Source organism: Artemia sp. Qi Xiang Cuo, chromosome 6 (assembly GCF_049724085.1).
Source record: "Artemia sp. Qi Xiang Cuo chromosome 6, ASM4972408v1, whole genome shotgun sequence".
Classification (NCBI taxonomy): Eukaryota; Metazoa; Arthropoda; class Branchiopoda; order Anostraca; family Artemiidae; genus Artemia; species Artemia sp. Qi Xiang Cuo.
The window spans coordinates 28,304,395-28,323,168 of record NC_142799.1 but is presented as its reverse complement, the minus strand read 5'-3'; the positions used below and the strand labels follow the sequence as shown (position 1 = coordinate 28,323,168).

The window sequence follows — 18,774 nt, the reverse complement described above, 5'->3', positions numbered from 1 at the left end:
CTCTAGTATGACCAATGCATATCAAGAAGGCCTATTTAAAAGGTAAGAGAATCGTATGTGGCTTTTGACCTGTCGTTAGGGTGGTACCCCTTTGTGTAAGCTATGAATTACAATCAGATGCTTGCATTAAAGACCGATAACAAAACGTGATATATATTCACTTTTACACGGAACTGCCTCTTCCCGTGGCAGATAATCGAGTGATATGGTTTGTGAGCTGCTGTTAACTAATGATAAAAATATGTTATAGTTTCAATTTGCTCTATAGTAAGGTAAGAATATTTTGCTATTATTTTCCCCCCAAGAATGCCATTATATTTTGCTTTCAAAGATTATTTCACGTGAAGCTAGACTAAAAAATGAAGGCTAAAGCCCGCACTTCAGAAATGTTGGAGGCATGTGTATTCACAGGATTTTTTCAAAGAGAGGGAGTCAGTGTTTCCAAATTCGATTTTTTTTTTTTAACAAATAGAAATTATACGAAAATATAGAGGAAATCTGTAGATGTGGGGGGGGGGATAGTACCTTGTTTCTTCTGCGTGTGCTTGGATAGAGGTACTGATTTTTGGCTTTGTTCACACAATAATTCCCAATGAATGGTGTTTTGGGTTATTGTTTGAAGAAACCAAGTTTAACAAAATTTAGTTATGTACACTGATGTAATAATTTTTTCGAAATATATAATTACTAACAATCACTGCTTTCTAGGTCAGTCTCAAGAATTGTTGTGATTGGAAATTATTGTGACGTTTAGCGCACAAATCTTGGTCTCTGATCGAAATCCAAAAATAGAGGCAAGTCTTGGATATTTATCTTACTCCTTTTCTTTTTTGCCCACTTCATGGTTTATATCTAAATTTTTATACATGTTCTATGTCCTTGATAATTATTTTTGATAAATTTGTATTGAATTTTGTTGTTTTTTTTCCTCTAAGTAAGTATATCCGAATCCAGTTTCAATCGTTGATGATACTGGAGGAGCGATAATACACTCGTCAGTCTTAGAATGAAAAAAAAAAAAAAAATCAAAAATATAATGTTCAATATTTTCTAAGTATTTTTTTTTTTTTTTTTTTTTGAATTAATGAAGAAGGCTAGAGTTTATGAAACCATAAATACTTTCTAAGACCACACTGGCTGTACATGACGTATGAAACCAAGAAAGGAAAGGATATATTAAATGAAAAATAAAATCCTCGTTTTCTCTCCTATTTGATTTGATTTTCTATTTATTATATGTTTTTCTTTCCTTGTTTCATACGTTATGAAACTTTAGAATTAGGAAATGTTCAAAAGAAGAAAAAGGTTTCCATTTTTTTTTTTTAGGATTGATACACCACTACATAATCTCATCACTTATAATTTTTGGTGTAAAGATTCGAAATCGGTTTTTGTGCTCTCGAAGTGACTTTTTTTTTCTTTGTCCCTCTCTTTTTATGGAGATTCGTTTGCGCTTATACCCTAAAGGTTTGATGCCGCTCATCTTTGTATATCTCGCGATTTTTTTCTTTACGCCTGGGTCAAAAAGGCTGTTCATGCCACGGCCGAAGGGGATGCATGGTAAATTTTGAAATAGGTGATGTAGACAAGATTGCCAGAAATAGCCTGAGTATGTGCTGTCAAGTTAGCTCTGATCCTCGGATTATGCTATAGCACTATTTGGCTCTTCATGACGAGAGCCAAATAGTGCATGAATAGAGCCAAATTCGACAGCAGTGACTCTCTATGACCTCGATAGCACAGCATCTTTGTCAAGATAACGCCTGAGTGTCACTGTCTTCCACTTAGAGTAAGCTCTTTGGGGATAACCTTGATTGAGAGTCATTCGATCAAAGCTCTCTTTTCAGCACTCCTGGCGTGGGAGTTCCCGACTGTAGGTAGTCGTGACGAGCCAAACTATGGCAAGCATCAAACAGTTCGTGGTAACGAACTGTAAGTAAGGAGTGACCCGGTTCATTACTAGCCGAAACCCAAGAAAATGGGATCTTGATACCAGTAGACACAGTAAAAAAAACGTAATTTAATGCTAACTTGAAATATATAAGTACCGTAACGTTTAGTCTTGCCCACCGAAGGTTACGCGCCTGAGAAAATCTACCAGATTTTCGAAAAAAGGGAGAAAGACCCCCTAAAAGCTATAGAACCTTAATAAAAATCACACCATCATAATCAGTGTATCAGAGAACCCTACTGTAGAGGTTACAAGCTCCTATCTACAAAAATGTGGAATTTTGCATTTTTTGCCAGAAGAAAGATCACGGATGCGTGTTTATTTTTTTTTTCCAGGGGTGATCGTATCGACCCAGTGGTCCTAGAATATCGTGGGAGGGCTCATTGGAACTGAAATTAAAAGTTCTTGTGCCCTTTTTAAGTGACAAAAAAAATGGAGGGGAACTAGGCCTCCTCCCACGCTTGTTTTTTCCCAAAGTCACCCGATCAAAATTTTGAGATAGCCATTTTGTTCAGCATGGTCGAAAATATGATAACTATGTCTTTTAGGATGACTTAATCCCCTGAATTACCCGGGGGAGGGCTGAAAGTTATGAACTTTACCCAATTTTAACATATAGTATTGGTTATTGGGAAGTATACAGACGTTTTCAGGGGGGATTTTTTCTGGTAGTGGGGGGGGGGTCGGTTTTTATGTGGGAGAATCTTTCCAAGTGAATCTTTCCAATCTTTTTGAAGGAAGTTTTCATGGGGCAAGGGACATTGCTATGAAGGGGGCGCCGGATTGCCCAGCATTATTTAAAAACAAAATCAGAAACTAAATAAAAAAAAAACAGTTTTTCAACTGAAAGTAAGGAGCAACATCAAAACTTAAAACGAACAGAAAATATTACGTATATGATTGGGTTCATCCCCTAGTCAATACCTCGCTCTTTAAGCCAAAGATTTTTTAATACTTTCATAATAGCTATTTATTCTAATTAACGGTCTTTGTGATTAAGGGTCATTTTTAAAGAATTGGAACAAAATTCGAACTTAAGCTTAAAGAGCGAGGTATTGACTAGAGGGTGAACCCCCTAATATACGTATTAAAAATATATGAATATAGAAGTTCGTTACGTATATTTATTACTAATAAAAACGTTCGTAAATAAAATTAAACAACTTTCGAGAAAGCCATTTAACCAAAAAAAGTAAAATTAATATTCAAATTTTGTTTTAATTATTCATGTATGGTGAGCCAAAATCAAAACCTGCATTAATTCAAAAACGTTCAAAAATTAAATAAATATAAGTTTTTTTTAACTGAAAGTAAGGAACGACGTTAAAACTTAAAACGAACAGAAATTATTCCGTATATGAAAGTGGCTGTCCCCTCCTCAACGCCTCACTCTTTACGCTAAAGTTTGACTTTCTCACAACTCTATTATTTTTTAACAGTAAAAAACTTTAGCGTAAAGAGCGAGGCGTTGAGGAGGGGAGCCCTTTCACATACGGAATAATTTCTGTTCGTTTTAAGTTTTAACGTCGTTCCTTACTTTCAGTTAAAAAAACTTGTTTTTTTTTATTTAATATAATTACCAGCTTAGCTTTGCTAGATATAATAGAGTGCATGTTGTTGTAAAGCGCTGACATAGAAATCACGCCAAGGCGCTTCTGTTTTTGCTGAAGGGGATTGGTGACATATTTAGCTGGCGTTCTGGCTCTGCTCGGTTTTACGTTCGCTTGAAAGGAGAAGTGTGGGTCTTATGCGCAATGTGGCAATCTTTTGCAAACCGTTCGATAGTTGGGATGAACTATTCTGGGGGTTCTTGATCAAGACTTCAAATTACACTGCCGGTTTTCTGGATTGACCGAAAGACGTTAGTTTTATCCTGGCTCCAATTAGAAGGTATGCTATCTATTGGGTTTGCATTTAAAGGTACATTCAATAATATTGTTCGCATAAATTATTCAATTTGTTACATTGCGCAATCGAATGTAAATCATCCGTATTTATTTCTGTTGAATGTAGGTATTTTTTTTTTGTTCCAATTTGTGGAGACAAGTCGGTCACTCCTTTCCATATGTGCCACTGCTTAAAAGAAGAAGGTAACTTCTTTTACCTTCGGAGGTATTTTGATAGTGTTTGCTGAAAACTGTGGTTTTACAAAGTATGCATAATTTACTTTATGGTCATGAAGTTTATGAATATATTCAGAACCGTGCCAAATATAACACGCTTCTAAAATGGCAAATTATAGATTTGTTTGTGATTACTAAGTTACGATCATTTAGAAATGTTTCAAGAGGATACAAGAGATAACACTTATAAAGTTGGAATTTATGATGTAGTATTTCAGGTATGTCCTTATTTTTAGTGTGGAGTATAGGGTCAAAGTGCTTTTAATGCTTTTTTTTTTTTTTTGAGACCATTATGTTAAGACTTTTGAAACCTGCAGAAAGGGGTTCCTCTAAGATTGTTCTGAATGCCTTACAGTGAAATTTAAAAGATAGAGTATGTTTTTTAAAGTATCCGTCACGCTCTTTCAAATAAAGTATCTGGATCATCCCCCTTAAGGAACAACCTGCGTTTATCCATTCATAGCCCATGCTGAATAACTCCCTCCCTGTCAAAGACTGTAATATTTACAAAATCCATTGAAGGTTATCGATGAATACTTTTTGTTGTTCGTAGTTTCAAGTTCAGTTTGTAATTTCTGTTTAGATTACGAGATTTTATTATATCGGTTTATTATTTCAAACAGTTCGTGGTAACGAACTGTAAGTAAGGGGAGACCCGGCTCAAAAGTAACCGAAACTCTAATAAACAGAATTTTTATACCAATAGACACATCAAAAGAATCAGATTTTAATGCTGATTTCAAATATATAAGTTTTATCAAGTTCAGTTACCCATCAAAAGTAACGCGCCTGAGAAAATTTGCATGATTTTAGAACAAAGGGGAAAACACCCTCTAAAAGTTATGGAACCTTAATGAAAATTACACCATCAGATTCAGCGTATCAAAGCACCCCACTGTAGAGGTTTCAAGCTCCTATCTGCAAAAATTCGGAATTTTGTATTTTTTGCCAGAAGAAAGATCACGGATGCGTGTATTTGTTGTTTGTTTTTTTTTCACCAGGGGTGATCGTATCGACCCAGTGGTGCTAGAATATCGTGGGAGGGCTCATTCGAACGAAAATTAAAAGTTCTAGTGCCCTTTTATAGTGACCAAAAAATGGAGGGCAACTAGGCCCCCTCCCACGCTCATTTTTTCCAAAGTCACCCGATCAAAATTTTGAGATAGCCATTTTGTTCAGCATGGTCGAAAATATAATAAATATATCTTTTAGGATGACTTAATCTCCCAAAGCTCCCCGGGGGGGCTGAAAGTTATGAACTTTACCCAATGTTTACATATAGTATTGGTTATTTGGAAGTATACAGACGTTTTCAGGGGGATGTTTTCTGGTAGTGAGGGGGGGCGGGGGTTATGTGGGAGGATCTTTCCATGGGGGAAGGGTTATTGCTATGAAGGGTCTGCCGGATTTCCCAGCATTATTTAAAAACCGATCATAAATTAAATAAAAAAAACAATTTTTTCAACTGAAAGTAAGGAGCAACATCAAAACTTAAAACGAACAGAAATTATTACGTATATGATTGGGTTCGCCCCCTAGCCAATACCTCGCTCTTTAAGCCAAAGATTTTTTAGTACTTTCATAAGAGCTGTTTATTCTATTTAACGGCCTTTGTGACTAAAAGAATTGGAACTAAATTCGAACTTTAGCGTAAAGAGCGAGGTATTGACTAGGTTGTGAACCCCCTAATTACGTATTAAAATATATGAATATAGAAGTTCGTTACGTAAGTTACGTATATTTATTACTAATAAAAACATTCGTGAATAAAATTCAAATTTCGAGAAAGCCATTTAACCAAATAAAACTAAAATTGATATGCTAAATTTTTTTTTAATTATTCATGTACGGTGAGCCAAAATCAAAACCTGCATTAATTAAAAAACGTTCAAAAATTAAATAAAAACTAAGTTTTAACTGAAAGTAAGGAGCAACATTAAAACTTAAAACGAACAAAAATTATTTCATATATGAAATGAGCTGTCCCCTCCTCAATGCCTGGCTCTTTACTCTATATTTAGACTCTTTCTCACAACGCTATTTTTTAAAACAATAAAAACTGTAGTTTAAAGAGAGAGGCGTCGAGGAGGGGACAGCCCCTTTCATATACAGAATAATTTATGCTGGTTTTAAGTTTTAATGTTGCTCCTTACTTTCAGTTAAAAAAACTTTTTTTATATTTAATTATCAAAGTAACGACTTTTCAAAAGCAGAAAAATGGTTAAAAGGCGTCATATTTTACAGTCTGAATGATGATTTTGAAACAGTTTTCGTTCCCGAACACTTTGTTCGGGAACGTCGTTCCCAAACGACTGAAGGTTCATATTCACAAAGAACCTTATCATAAAACATAATTAAAATGAAACATCATTATGTTTTCAAAATTAATATAAATGTCAGTGAGTTGGACCTAATCAATAGCTATCTTCTGAGGGGAAATTTATCCCTTAAAAAGAAAAATATAGCATTTCACAGCATTATGAGGTTATTCTGAAGAAGAATATTTTGTATCTTACTTCAAACATTTAGCTTCTACCCTCATATTGTATACATATACACATACAAACACACACACACACACACACACACATATATATATATATATATATATATATATATATATATATATATATATATATATATATATATATATATATATATATATATATATATATATATATATATATATATATATATATATATATATATATATATGTGTGTGTGTGTGTGTGTATATGTGTGTGATTTTTTTCGGAAATGTTTTATTATCGAAAAACACGTAAAATAACCGGCGCTTTAATTTGACCTTCGTTTTTCTTTTGGCAAAACTTTTTTTTAATTATGCGCTCCATTAATTCTGTAAAAGAGGTTGGCTCTTGTCTCTAGAGGTATATATATATATATATATATATATATATATATATATATATATATATATATATATATATATATATATATATATATATATATATATATATATATATATATATATATATATATATATATATATATATATTCGACCTTCAGATTCGTTTTTAACGAAATTCTAAAAATTGCCATCCATTATTTCAGTTTTGACAAAAAGAACAGATTAACTCTGATCTATAGAGATTGGACCGAGAAATATGTAGACGTTCTAGTATATTTTTTACACGTTAATGAATTAATGAACGCGGGGAGGGGGCCCAATAAATGTTTAGGCGGAAAATTATTGTGGTCATTTCAGAAAAACGCTGGCTGAGTCCTGTCCAGATGCTTTAAAATGAATTGAAGAGCGGTTATTTCATTGCGACGATCTGCAAATTTTAGACGGGTCTTTTAAACTACTTACTACTTTAAACATAATTGTGAAAAGAAAGTAGGTACAACAAATGTCAGTGAAGCTGTACTGGCAAAAAGGACATACATCGAAACTGGTTCAGTGAAAGGAAATAAATCCATGTCATTGAAATTTATAAAAGCTAAAACTAATTCAAATTAAACGATTGTTTGTCAAAAAGTGTTTTATTTACTGAAGCCTACAGTGTTGCATTGTAACTGGTATGTTACCCATGTGGGAAGTATTTGGCTTTATCGGGTTTTACACAAAGACATTCATTTTTCATTTTTGATGTCAGAGTCCTCGAACAATTTGAAAAAGGGACCACCATAGAAGAAATCCAGAAATTTTTTTTTAGAATTGTTTATCTAACCGATGAGCTCGAGAAAAATAAATTTATATAAAATTTATAAACAATTAAATAAATAAAATTTAAAATTAGTGAATAATAGATAGTAAAAATAACAAATAAGTACTGAGAAAACAAGTAATAATGATAGCAAATGAGTAATACTTAGTTATAAGTCACCATATAAAGATACACAAAAATCTCTTACATAGCTGGACCATATCCTAACCAAAATCCTGGTTGTGGGCCTGACAGAAACAAAGACAATGATTTATATTTAGATTTTTAAAACCAGAAATGTGAAAAATGGAATTACCAGGGCTCATATAAGTAAAGAGATTAGAAAATTCGGAAAACCAAAGTACTTTAATCGTAAATTTTTCTCTGAGAGTCCTATGAACCTCTAAAAATAAATTGTGGAGTAGCTGCTATAATATCTGATAACGATCACCTAATGGGATAGCAAAACAATATTTGTTATAAAATTATATTTTAAGATAATGTTATAAAATAGATATAAATTAGGGACATTAACATTTGGGTTTCAAAACTGAAAAATTGAATGTTTGTCAATTTTTATCACGAACTGCCTTCAACATCAGTTATTTGTTTGTATCCATTTTTGGGCTACGTTGGGTGAACAATGCATCTTACCCACGACTGCACCCACAAATTTAGTGCTTGTAAAACTAGATTGCTACTCTCGGTGGTTGCACAATTTTTATATTATCAACTTTTCGTTGAATTTGTCGAACCAGAAAATAATATTACATATTAATTATTAGAAAATTGTTAAAGTGGTTGGGTAAAAGACAAAAAAATTATACTTAAAAATCAATTTTCTAAAATGGAAATATGAAGAAATCTGAAAATTAAAGTTGGGTGAATATTGAGTTATCGTGTATCATTTTAGGAAAACTATTTTAGCTGTTTTCTCTTGGAGGTGTTGAGACTTGTTAGCCCTTACTCATCTGCGTGCGTCCATGATCCCAGTGTTTGTGGTATTACCTTTTTAAAAAGTCCGCCAGAGAGGGGAAGAACTCAAAAATTTGCATTCAAATTAATTTGTTAGTGTATATCCATTAGTTTTTGCATACGGTTTTAACAGAATTTGGATCTAGACCTTTTTGCATCCATAGTAGCAGCAGAGCGTGGTAACTATGAACTTGTACTAATGCTTCTCCGAGTATTTTCTTATGATAGTTTTTTTTCCTAGAGATCCCGGAAGTAATCTGTTAAAAAACTTGTTATTTTAGAATGTATCCAGGACATGGGCCTCCCGGTTTTGGACATCCAGGCTATGGACCTCCCGGTTTTGGACATCCAGGCTATTACGGTCCCCCCCAAATGGGACCACCGCATCAAGGAGGGCCCCCATTTCATCCAGGAGCAACGTATAACCCAACACCACTGTATCAACCAGGACCACCTGTTCAAACTGGGCCTCCTTTTCAGCTTGGCATGAATCCCCATGAGTTGCATCAGCAAGACCATTTCAATCAGATGACACCTGGTCCTCCAGGAATTGGGCAAGATCCTCCTTTGATGCCAGGGGGATATCGCCCTCCAAATACTGAAGAATCGGAAGATGATGTGATGCCAACTTCTTCTTTGGTAAATAATCCGGCGGGGAAATTAGCTAAGAGACTCACGGATTTGAAGCCATATGAGAAGATCTCTCTTGTAAGTACTATACTGCTTATTTTTTCTTTTATGAGTTATTTCTATTTAACAGTTGATTGAAATAATTGAACAGCAGTTATACGTTAGGGCTCAGGTAATACGTTAATATTCAACTTGAAATTGTATCTCCGTAATTTTAATTCTATATAGGCAAGTTTTACAGCGTTGCAGATTAACTATGGTTCTAGTTGGTAACTGAGTTTTAGCTGTTTTTTGACGAACTTAGGGTCTTTGGCCAAACTAACTGTCTTTGATTATTTTGTCTTTTATGAGTTCTATCCTTTTAGAAATGTATTGAAGCAATACAACGTTAGAATTACGTTAGTACTCATCTTGAAATTTTGTCTTTGTTATTTTAAGTCTATATCTCTTTCGAGTTTGCAGTGTTCCAAGTTAATTACGGGCTCCCTTGGGAATCCTTTCCCATAATGTGCTGAAAAAACTAATTGTGACTATGGTTGTTCAAAGTATTGTCCATTACAAGCCGTGGCCGAATACGTGTCTGCTGAATTTCGTATCTCCTTTCGGCAGTTTACTCCCTTTTTAAAAGTGTCGAACGTGACTTGAAAGGTTGGTGTCGTCTGTTTAATGTACACTTAGCTTTATTTTTTTTTCATTAAGAAATGTAATACACCTTTAAATATTTTTTGAATATCCTCTGATAATAATGTTCTGTCAGATGAAGGAAGGTGGCTGGGTTTGTGTTATGTTCTGAAATTAATCTTTTCTGGCTAAAAATGAGTCTTTTCAAGGATTCACAGTCGATTCTGGGAAACCAAACCCGGATAATTATAGAATCAAAAAACGATGGCTTAGTCTTAAACTTCTGTAAATACGGAAAATTTTAGGGAAAGAGGCATTTAGATTCTTATGAAGTTTGACATTATCTTCCTATAGTACCGTGTGTCCAAGTAGCTTCTGTATTTGGCTGAAAAAAAAAATATCCAACAAGTGCGATCTGTGTCACGACTCGACTCGCAAGCAGTGGTCTGACTACTTCTGTTTTACTGTAATGGAACAGAAGTGGTCAAGGATTATTTGTTTTTACTTATAAAGTGGTATCTCCTACTGGTCTTATCATCGTAATTCTGAGATGTTAAAAGATCGTTTATAGTAAAAGGGTGAACTGTCTCCTTAGGTGGTAGAAATTTGCAGCTTCTTCTCGGGGCCTCAGTATTACAGATTTGTCTTATTCGCCGATTTGTTGTTCGTGAAAAAAAAAGAAGTGTGAAAAAATAACCCATGAAATAGGGAAGTTTATTTAGAACTAAGAAGCAATTACTGGCTTTTATATTGAATGGGTACGTTAGTGATTTTCGAATGTGTCAAGCGTGTTGTTGCATCACAAAGAGCTGATAAAAATGGAAACATTGATCATAGTAATACTGAAAATAACGTAAGTACTATTTGTGCAATTTTTATTCAAATATCCACGGTTGACATCTACGGAACTTTCAGCCGTAGGGACATACGTGTGTTATGAAAGTGCATTTGAAGCAGGTAATCGCTATAAAAATCTGAAATGTATATGATATGAGCTATTCAGAAGCCTTACAAATTAAAGAAGCGAAGACAGGGAATGGAGTTTTTAAGGCCAACGAAAATACAGGACGAAGCAAGACGAATATTTCGGGAGGACAACCGCCTCTCTTTTTCAACGCTTTAGGAGAAACTTACAAGGAAGCACGTTCGCATTTTCTGACCGAAAATGTGAACGAAACAAATCGGATAAAAACAAAATGATATAAACAAACAACGCGCAAAGCAAAACAAATGCAAACCCAAATTGGGAGGATTAAAACACTTAACAAACCAAACAAAACAGAAAAAAAAACAGCAACAGATAAAATCAGAATTAACAGAATTCTAAAATTTAAAGCCAAAAACCTAATTTCAAATGCGAGACAGTCACCAATATCTACAATTAACAAAAAACAATGTTCTCGCTTATTGCTAGATAAGTGACTAAGGCAGTCACTTGTTAGAAGATTCTTTCAAGCAAAGGCAATTAGGTACCTTGGGATAAAGCTACGTCATATGTTGTATATAGTTGGTAGGCCTTTGTCTGTCATTATTTCTTCAGTCTTCATTTCTATAATTTATATTCTTTGTTATGGCAGACCAGTGTGGTTTGCGAAACTACCTTATTCATAAATTAATTAAGCACGCTTCAGATTTTTGTATCAACGCTGTCGTTTGATCTTCAATTTTGTAAGGCTGTAAGAATATTCTCGAAACATAAAGTCAATGTAGTTTAGCCATTAGTATCTTAGAAAAACGGAAAAAAAATAAATGGTTTTCACTTTTTTAATGCCAAGCAAAAACATTCTAAAAGTTGTAAATTAGTTAGTTTTTATTATGTCTTGAATCAAAAATTCAATTTTTTTATTAAAATCGGTATAATTCCATTCTGTATCCTTTGGTTTTGACCAATCCAAAATCAATATTTGCTGTGTATTATAATTTTGATAACGGTCCAACTCAAAACTTATATTTCTGCTTCCGTACTTTGCATGCAAATAAATAAATAACAGCCATTCACTTTTAGGAAGCAAAGCGTTGGTCGGATGATTTGCCCCCAACCACGCATTGTACTCACGGCCGAAGGCAGTGAATCAAGAGATCGCTACCTGCGCAACGCAGACCATTGCTCACCATGCGAAAAAATTAAAAAATTAAGGCGTTGATTAGGGGGTTGCTGCCTTGCTCTTGTAGCAAATAAAAAAGAGACAAGGATGTTTTTGCCTTTTCTTACACTTCTTTTTCTTTAGGGCCAAGAATTCAGGGACTGGCGCCTAAATGATACAATTCTTCATCGAAATGGTTTGCTATACCCCATATTTTCTAAAACCGAAAACGATATGCATATTGCCTGCAATGTATGCAATACATTTGTCACGGGCATTGTTAGCTTACATGTGCATAGAAAGGGCCACAAGCATGCAAAGGCCTTGCTCGGAGGAGCCAATGTGGACAGCAATCTCAAAGGTTAGTAGTACTGGAAACGAAAATACAGCCAGGTTTTTGTCGGTAGTTAAATCCCTATGTAGCTTGTTTTACGAACCCCCTTTTTCTCTCTGAATATCTCTCAATTTCCTTTTTTCTCTTTTATCTCTATGCTGAATTATGGGAGAGGAAGACCTTCTGTACTTTTAAACATATGAGTACACATTTTGACATATTTCAATTCATTTATTTAATACTACAAAATCTAATTCTAATGCAACAATATAACCAACGAAAAAGAAAACAAATACGGCGGCTATTGCAGCCCCAAAAGTTGACCTTGTAGGGTGCTTCAATACAGCAACATTACAAATGAACAAAACTAACTCCTAATATAAAATAGATTTATACATCAGTACATAACAAAAAGCGGAAAAGATTTACGAACAAAAATAAAAATACGGACAAAGATCAAAATACGGAAATTTTACTCCAGTTTAAAGAACCAGATTTGTATAAAATGAGAAAATTCTTCTCACATGAAAAAGCAGGGGTAAGTCAATTTCATAGCTTAGTAGCTATGCTAAACCAGTAGATAAACTGGGGAACGCTTGGAAAAAGTAGTTCGAATCAGTGGAAGTACAATGGATAGATGTGACTTACGAAGGGAAAGGGAAAAATTCGAATTTGAATTCCTCTTTAATTTGAAGCTTTTTTTAAATTTAAATTTCTAGCATCGAAAATGATGCACAATTGAGGTAGATAACTTAGGTAGAACTATTAATTTTACTACTGATTTTCTATTTTATATGATAGATTAGTTAAACATGGTTTGTGCAGTAGTGCACATACATTAAAGAGCGAACCTTGTTCCATTATAACCGAAAGTTTAAAAATGTTTTCTTAAACAAATTTTAAAATTTAAAAGAGTCGCCATTTGGACACGGACTGAGAAATGGCAACTATTCTCCATTTTAAGGCAAGAAGTGAAGACGAAAATAAATCGGCGGGAATTTCTAAAAAGAGCTTGAAAACATTGAAAACGCTAGTGGATTGGTATATTCTACATTTTTACTCTATGTTGGCACATTGAAATTCTCATATCTGAAACCTAAAGGTTTCACCTCCAACTTAAACTTAAAGAAAATCATATATTTGCTTACACAGCACTAAAATGGGATCACAAATCTTTTTTCTTATTTTTTTTTCTTTTTAGCAGGGATTGTAAGTGACAAGAAAATACTAAAAAGATGAGCAAGGGCTCATTGGGAAGCTAATACTTTCTTTTAATCATTTCTTATATAGTCGTTTGCTTGAAAAGAGCGAATTCAAGACTTGAAACAAACAAGAACCAGCTTATATGAAATATTGGACAGGAAATGACCAGGAATCACTATGAATGAGAACACAGAATTTAACAGAAACAAAAATAAAGCCAAAATTCATACGACCTAAACTTAAACATGCAAAAAAACAATAATAAATCCAAAATTGGCGAGACTTTCAGGAAAGAATATCCATAATATTAAACTGTCGATCTACATTTACTAGTCCTCCTCAGTAATCTTATTCATTATGGTGATTTCCTTCCTTTTTTGTTGGTGAAATGATCATGATATCAATTGTTCTCAGTAAAGCGAAAATGAACTTCTTCTCTTTAGAAAGAATATTGGACGTTAGCCCTACTCATGTCTGAGGAAATTGTTGTTCATTCGGCTCAGATCTTCTTTGGGCTTATTTTGTGGTGTCCTAAACGAAAGAAAAATTGGCCATGATATTGAAAAAAAAGTGTAAAATTGGTGCCTCTATCCAAAAAAATGCCTGACACAAATTTACGCTTCACTTACCGAAATAAAGATGCCTCATTTTACCTAATTGCTTTTCGTAACTCTCAGCCAATCACCGACCTGAAAATAATCTCGTGGTGTTGCAAGCCTGAATCCAAGCGAACATTTCTTTTTTATCTAATCTGTGGGTTTCTGTCCTAACAAGGTGTTTAAGGTTTTTTTTCTTTTATATCTGTTTTCCGACAGGCTCTGTCAGTAGCTATTTTAGTTTCATAATTCTGAAAAAAAATTCTTTAGAATTATATAAAAAAATTCTTAGAAAAGGCTGTCGCTGAAGACTTAAATTAAAGGCTTAATGGCTTTGTTTTGTTTCTTATGTGAACGTGTGAAACTCTTAGTCACGTTCTTTTTTGGGCCAGGAAATATTATTTTCTTTTTTTGGAGGGGGGGGATGTCTGATTTTTCCTTCCTCCTTGGAATTCGGAGGATTCTGGATTTTTCACTGATTTTATATATTACACACACACACATATATATATATATATATATATATATATATATATATATATATATATATATATATATATATATATGTGGGCGCCCTTGAAAGCATATCCTGGGTTAATGCCTCAAAACTGAATAGCCTGAAGCTTATGGAAATTTTTATACTATAGATGCCAAAAAGAAGTTCAGTTCGCTGTTTCTTAAGCCAAATTTAAATTTATAGTGCCCAGTTGTGGGAAACTACCCCATCTTTTCATTACTGGTGTACTGGTGGAGATCAATCTCTTTTTTTATTTACTCGATTGCATATAAAATCCTTTTCACCCTAAATTGTAAATTAGATATTTGTGATTGCGATAAGTAAAAGTTGTTTTTGTTGTTAGTTGTTTCTAAATTTTTTTTCTAGCTCGTTTGGACAAAGATTACGAGTTCTCTGTCATAGGCCAAGTGACAGAACAAGATGCTCCTGAGACTCCGCCCAAGCCCAAAAAAAAAGAAAAGACAAAAGAGCCGACTGATTTGTTCCAGATGAAAGAATTCATCCTTGTTGGTGAGAAATAACTCTCTTTCTGCTATGTTAAATATTAAAAACTTGTAGTTTTTAGAAAGTACCCTTGCTCACAAATTTTTAGCAAACCTTCAAGCCATTAACAATCTTCAACTGGCAAACCTCGTGATAAAAGTGATAAGCCCTATATCCTCTCAGAAAAATGGCTTGCCTGGAATATTTGCTCTTCAAAAGTGAAGAAAGTGGGCATATTCTTCTTCAGCTTTAGCCCCCCCCCCCCCAAAAAAAAAAGAAGACAAATGTATAAATTAGCTTGTAGAAGCAAAGTGTTGAAAAAAGGAAAGCTTTGCAATTTTATTCCATCCCCAGCAAAATTATTGTTGGTTTCCTCCCCCCCCCATGCCTTGGAGAATTTATGTGGGCGCCCTTGAAAGCATATCCTGGGTTAATGCCTCAAAACTGAATAGCCTGAAGCTTATGGAAATTTTTATACTATAGATGCCAAAAAGTCGACCAATTTTATGCCTTACTGCATCGCATCAAGCGTGTCCGGTGGGGTTTTTTTTTTTTTTTTTTTTTTTTTTTTTTAGAACAGTACTGCTTAAATATCTTTATTTTGTAATGAAGCACATAACCTAAAAAAGAGAGGTTTTTGGAGGCTTTTCATTACTAATATTGTGATTTGAAAGTCTAAAACATATTACATATAGATTTGACAAACATTGTTTGACTTCCAGGCTGGAAACATGACCGCCAAAAGTGGGACCCCTGGGCCCGTAACAACTCCTTCCCTTATCCTCGACTTCGGAAATGTTGAGATGTTTGGCCTTTTTTTAATTCATCACCATCCATTGACTATTTAGTAAATATTCCTAAATGACTATTGTTCTATATGATAGCACACACACTCACACGCACACAAACATTCTATTTACATATATAGAGGGAATATGCTAACTATACTACATTGAACGGTAGGATTATTATACCTTTTTGAAATCGATCTTGCACAAACTTCGTTCTGCACAATTACGAGGTTATTGGATTTGAACCACCCCCACACATCATAATTATAATGCAAAGTCTCGCGATGCACCTCTTTCAACTCATGACTGTTAAAGGATCATTCCGGGAGTGGTCTTAAAAATACCAGGTGGATCTCCCAAATGAAAGTACAGTAAGGAAATATTTCTTGCTTGGTTTTTGATAATTTTACTAAATTGAAGAACGGAAGGATTGTTTAGTCTGGGTATTTTTGTTTATATAGTTGGAGTGTCTTAGGCACTCTGTTATACTTTGGAGTGTTATTTCCACCAATTATATATATATATATATATATATATATATATATATATATATATATATATATATATATATATATATATATATACATATATATATTTTTATATGCGGCTATTGCTGCTTTTCTACTCCTGATTGTTCATAGATATTTTGGCAAATGGTCTTGAATGTTTTAAAGACCTCCAAATCAGGACTTTTTTTTTTTTTTTTAAATCAGGACCCAGCTGGCATTTGTTGAATTTTTTTTTTTCAAATTGTCCTGTTGAATTCACTGATTAAATTCATGTTAATTCAAATTCATGGTAAAAATCATAATTTTTCCTGCATACTTGCCTCAGACCGTAGAAAATGGCCTCGAAATGTCCAAATATTCCATTAAAAAATAACTACTACTACACTTGATAATTGTTACACTTACTAGATAGATGAATGAACGTCGAAAGGCTTACTAGAAATGACTTACTAGATTAGGAGAACCGTTGGGAGGCTTACTAGAAATGACAACTGAATTAGGAGAACCATTGAAATTTTATGTCTAGGTGAAGTCAAGTCTGTTGTGCATATATTTGCCCCATATAATGGCAAGACCCTGGGACTTAGCCCTCCTCCCCCTAACACAGTTAAAGTATGTTTATGTCGCAATTTTTTTCCTCGCGATTATTGAATCTTGACATATTTATTTTAAGAAACGTTCTTAAGAATGTAGCTGTAGGAGCTAGAACGGCTTAATTTTGTTACTTTTTATATTATTAAGTAGTATAAAAAAATCAGTTTGATATTCTCTAGAAAACTACTAAAAAATTTTTAAGCCTCAAAGGGAGTTTTCGACTGCGCTTCATGATACCCTTGCCCCCAAAAAAGTTTCGAATTTTTATCTGTTACCGTTACTGATCTATAGTCTCCGATCGCAAAAAAAAATGAAGAAGAAAAAAACAAAAGAGGAAAAAAATGTCCAAAAGACCTGTCCAAAAGAGGATAATAGTGTTTTTTCGCAATACAGTGAAAGGTGACGACTTATCTTAGTTTATATCCGAGAAAGTGGCTAAATATTTGTATCTATTCAGTTTTTGTTTTACAGGTCTTGAATATGTTATTGATGTCAAGGATAAGGATTTTGTGCACTGCCTATTGTGTGACAAATCTGGAACTTTCAAGTCGATGGTAGCTCATATTAAAGGAACACCCCACAGGAAAAAGTTTTTGGTAACGTTTCTTTCTATCTCTGTGTTTCTCCTTTCCCCTCTTCCTTTTCTTCCCTTCCCTCTTTCTCTGCATGTCTCTTCTTTCTTTCTGTCCCTCTTTCTCTCATGCTCTCTGTACTGAATTATGGGGGAAGGGTCACTTTATGCCACCTTTAACTTAGCTTGTATTCCAGTTCAATAATCTGTTCCCATCTAAATGCTCCGACATTTTTCCTGGGAAATTCGAACCGTGTGTTTTTTAAAGGGTTCTGCTTTCTTTTTTTTTGAGATTCTGCTTAAATAAGTTGACTCAGCAGATTGATAGGAACAAAAAGAAAATTTCGTTTGTTAATCATTTTAAATGTGAATTATAATGGTCTAGTCGATTTTCATGACCTGAAGTTGATTTATATTAAATTTGGTTGAAACAATGTCGTATCTTATTTCTAAAGATTTAAGTCATTTCATTCAGTATTTCCCATTGTGTCTTTTACCACACAATATGGGATCTTTGGATCCATGGAGTCGCTTAAACGTTCAATACGTCCATTTCATATGAAACATCTGTCATGAACAATGTCCCTGTTGCTTTTATGAGTAATGTAGTTTTAGATTTTTTTTTTAAGTTTAAAATATTATGACTATGTTTTAACTACTGCTCTTACTAATGACTCATCGCAACACTAAGCCATTTCAGTTGCTCTGTGTTACTCTACTCTTTATTATTTGCTGCTTTTTATATGTGTATCTGTTATGTGTATATACACATATCTGATATGTGTATATGTATATATAATATGTGCTGCTCTATCTACGGTATGTTTTTGTTGCTCTCACTTAAAATTCATCGCAGAACTAAGTCGTTTGAGCTGTTCTGTGCTACTCGACTCAGTATAATGTACTGAACTGTATTTGTGTATCTTATATATTTTTATGCACATATCTGATGTGTGCTGTTCTGTATATGATGTATTTATGTACTACTAGTTACTCATCGCAGCACTAAGCCGTTTTAGATTAACACACGCGCACTCGCCCCTTCACCCAAACTTATTCAAAGCCTCACTTTACAACCTCCCAAAATGTTCCTACTTCGTCTAAATCTTTTCTTAGAACCTTTT

At 33.9% G+C, this 18,774-nt stretch overlaps 1 protein-coding gene across 2 annotated transcripts in view; it reads left to right on the top strand.

The window, feature by feature from the left end:
* The window catches only part of LOC148951075 (uncharacterized), a 102,372-nt gene that overhangs the window by 24,124 nt on the left and 59,474 nt on the right, over positions 1–18,774 (top strand). For both annotated transcript variants that reach the window (XM_089090616.1, XM_089090615.1), the window contains exons 4-8: positions 709–794; positions 8,999–9,425; positions 12,197–12,413; positions 15,069–15,212; positions 17,551–17,675. In XM_089090616.1, the coding sequence (XP_088946742.1) occupies positions 9,000–9,425; positions 12,197–12,413; positions 15,069–15,212; positions 17,551–17,675 (912 nt within the window). In that variant the 5' untranslated portion in view covers positions 709–794; position 8,999. The remainder of the gene's footprint in view (positions 1–708; positions 795–8,998; positions 9,426–12,196; positions 12,414–15,068; positions 15,213–17,550; positions 17,676–18,774) is intronic.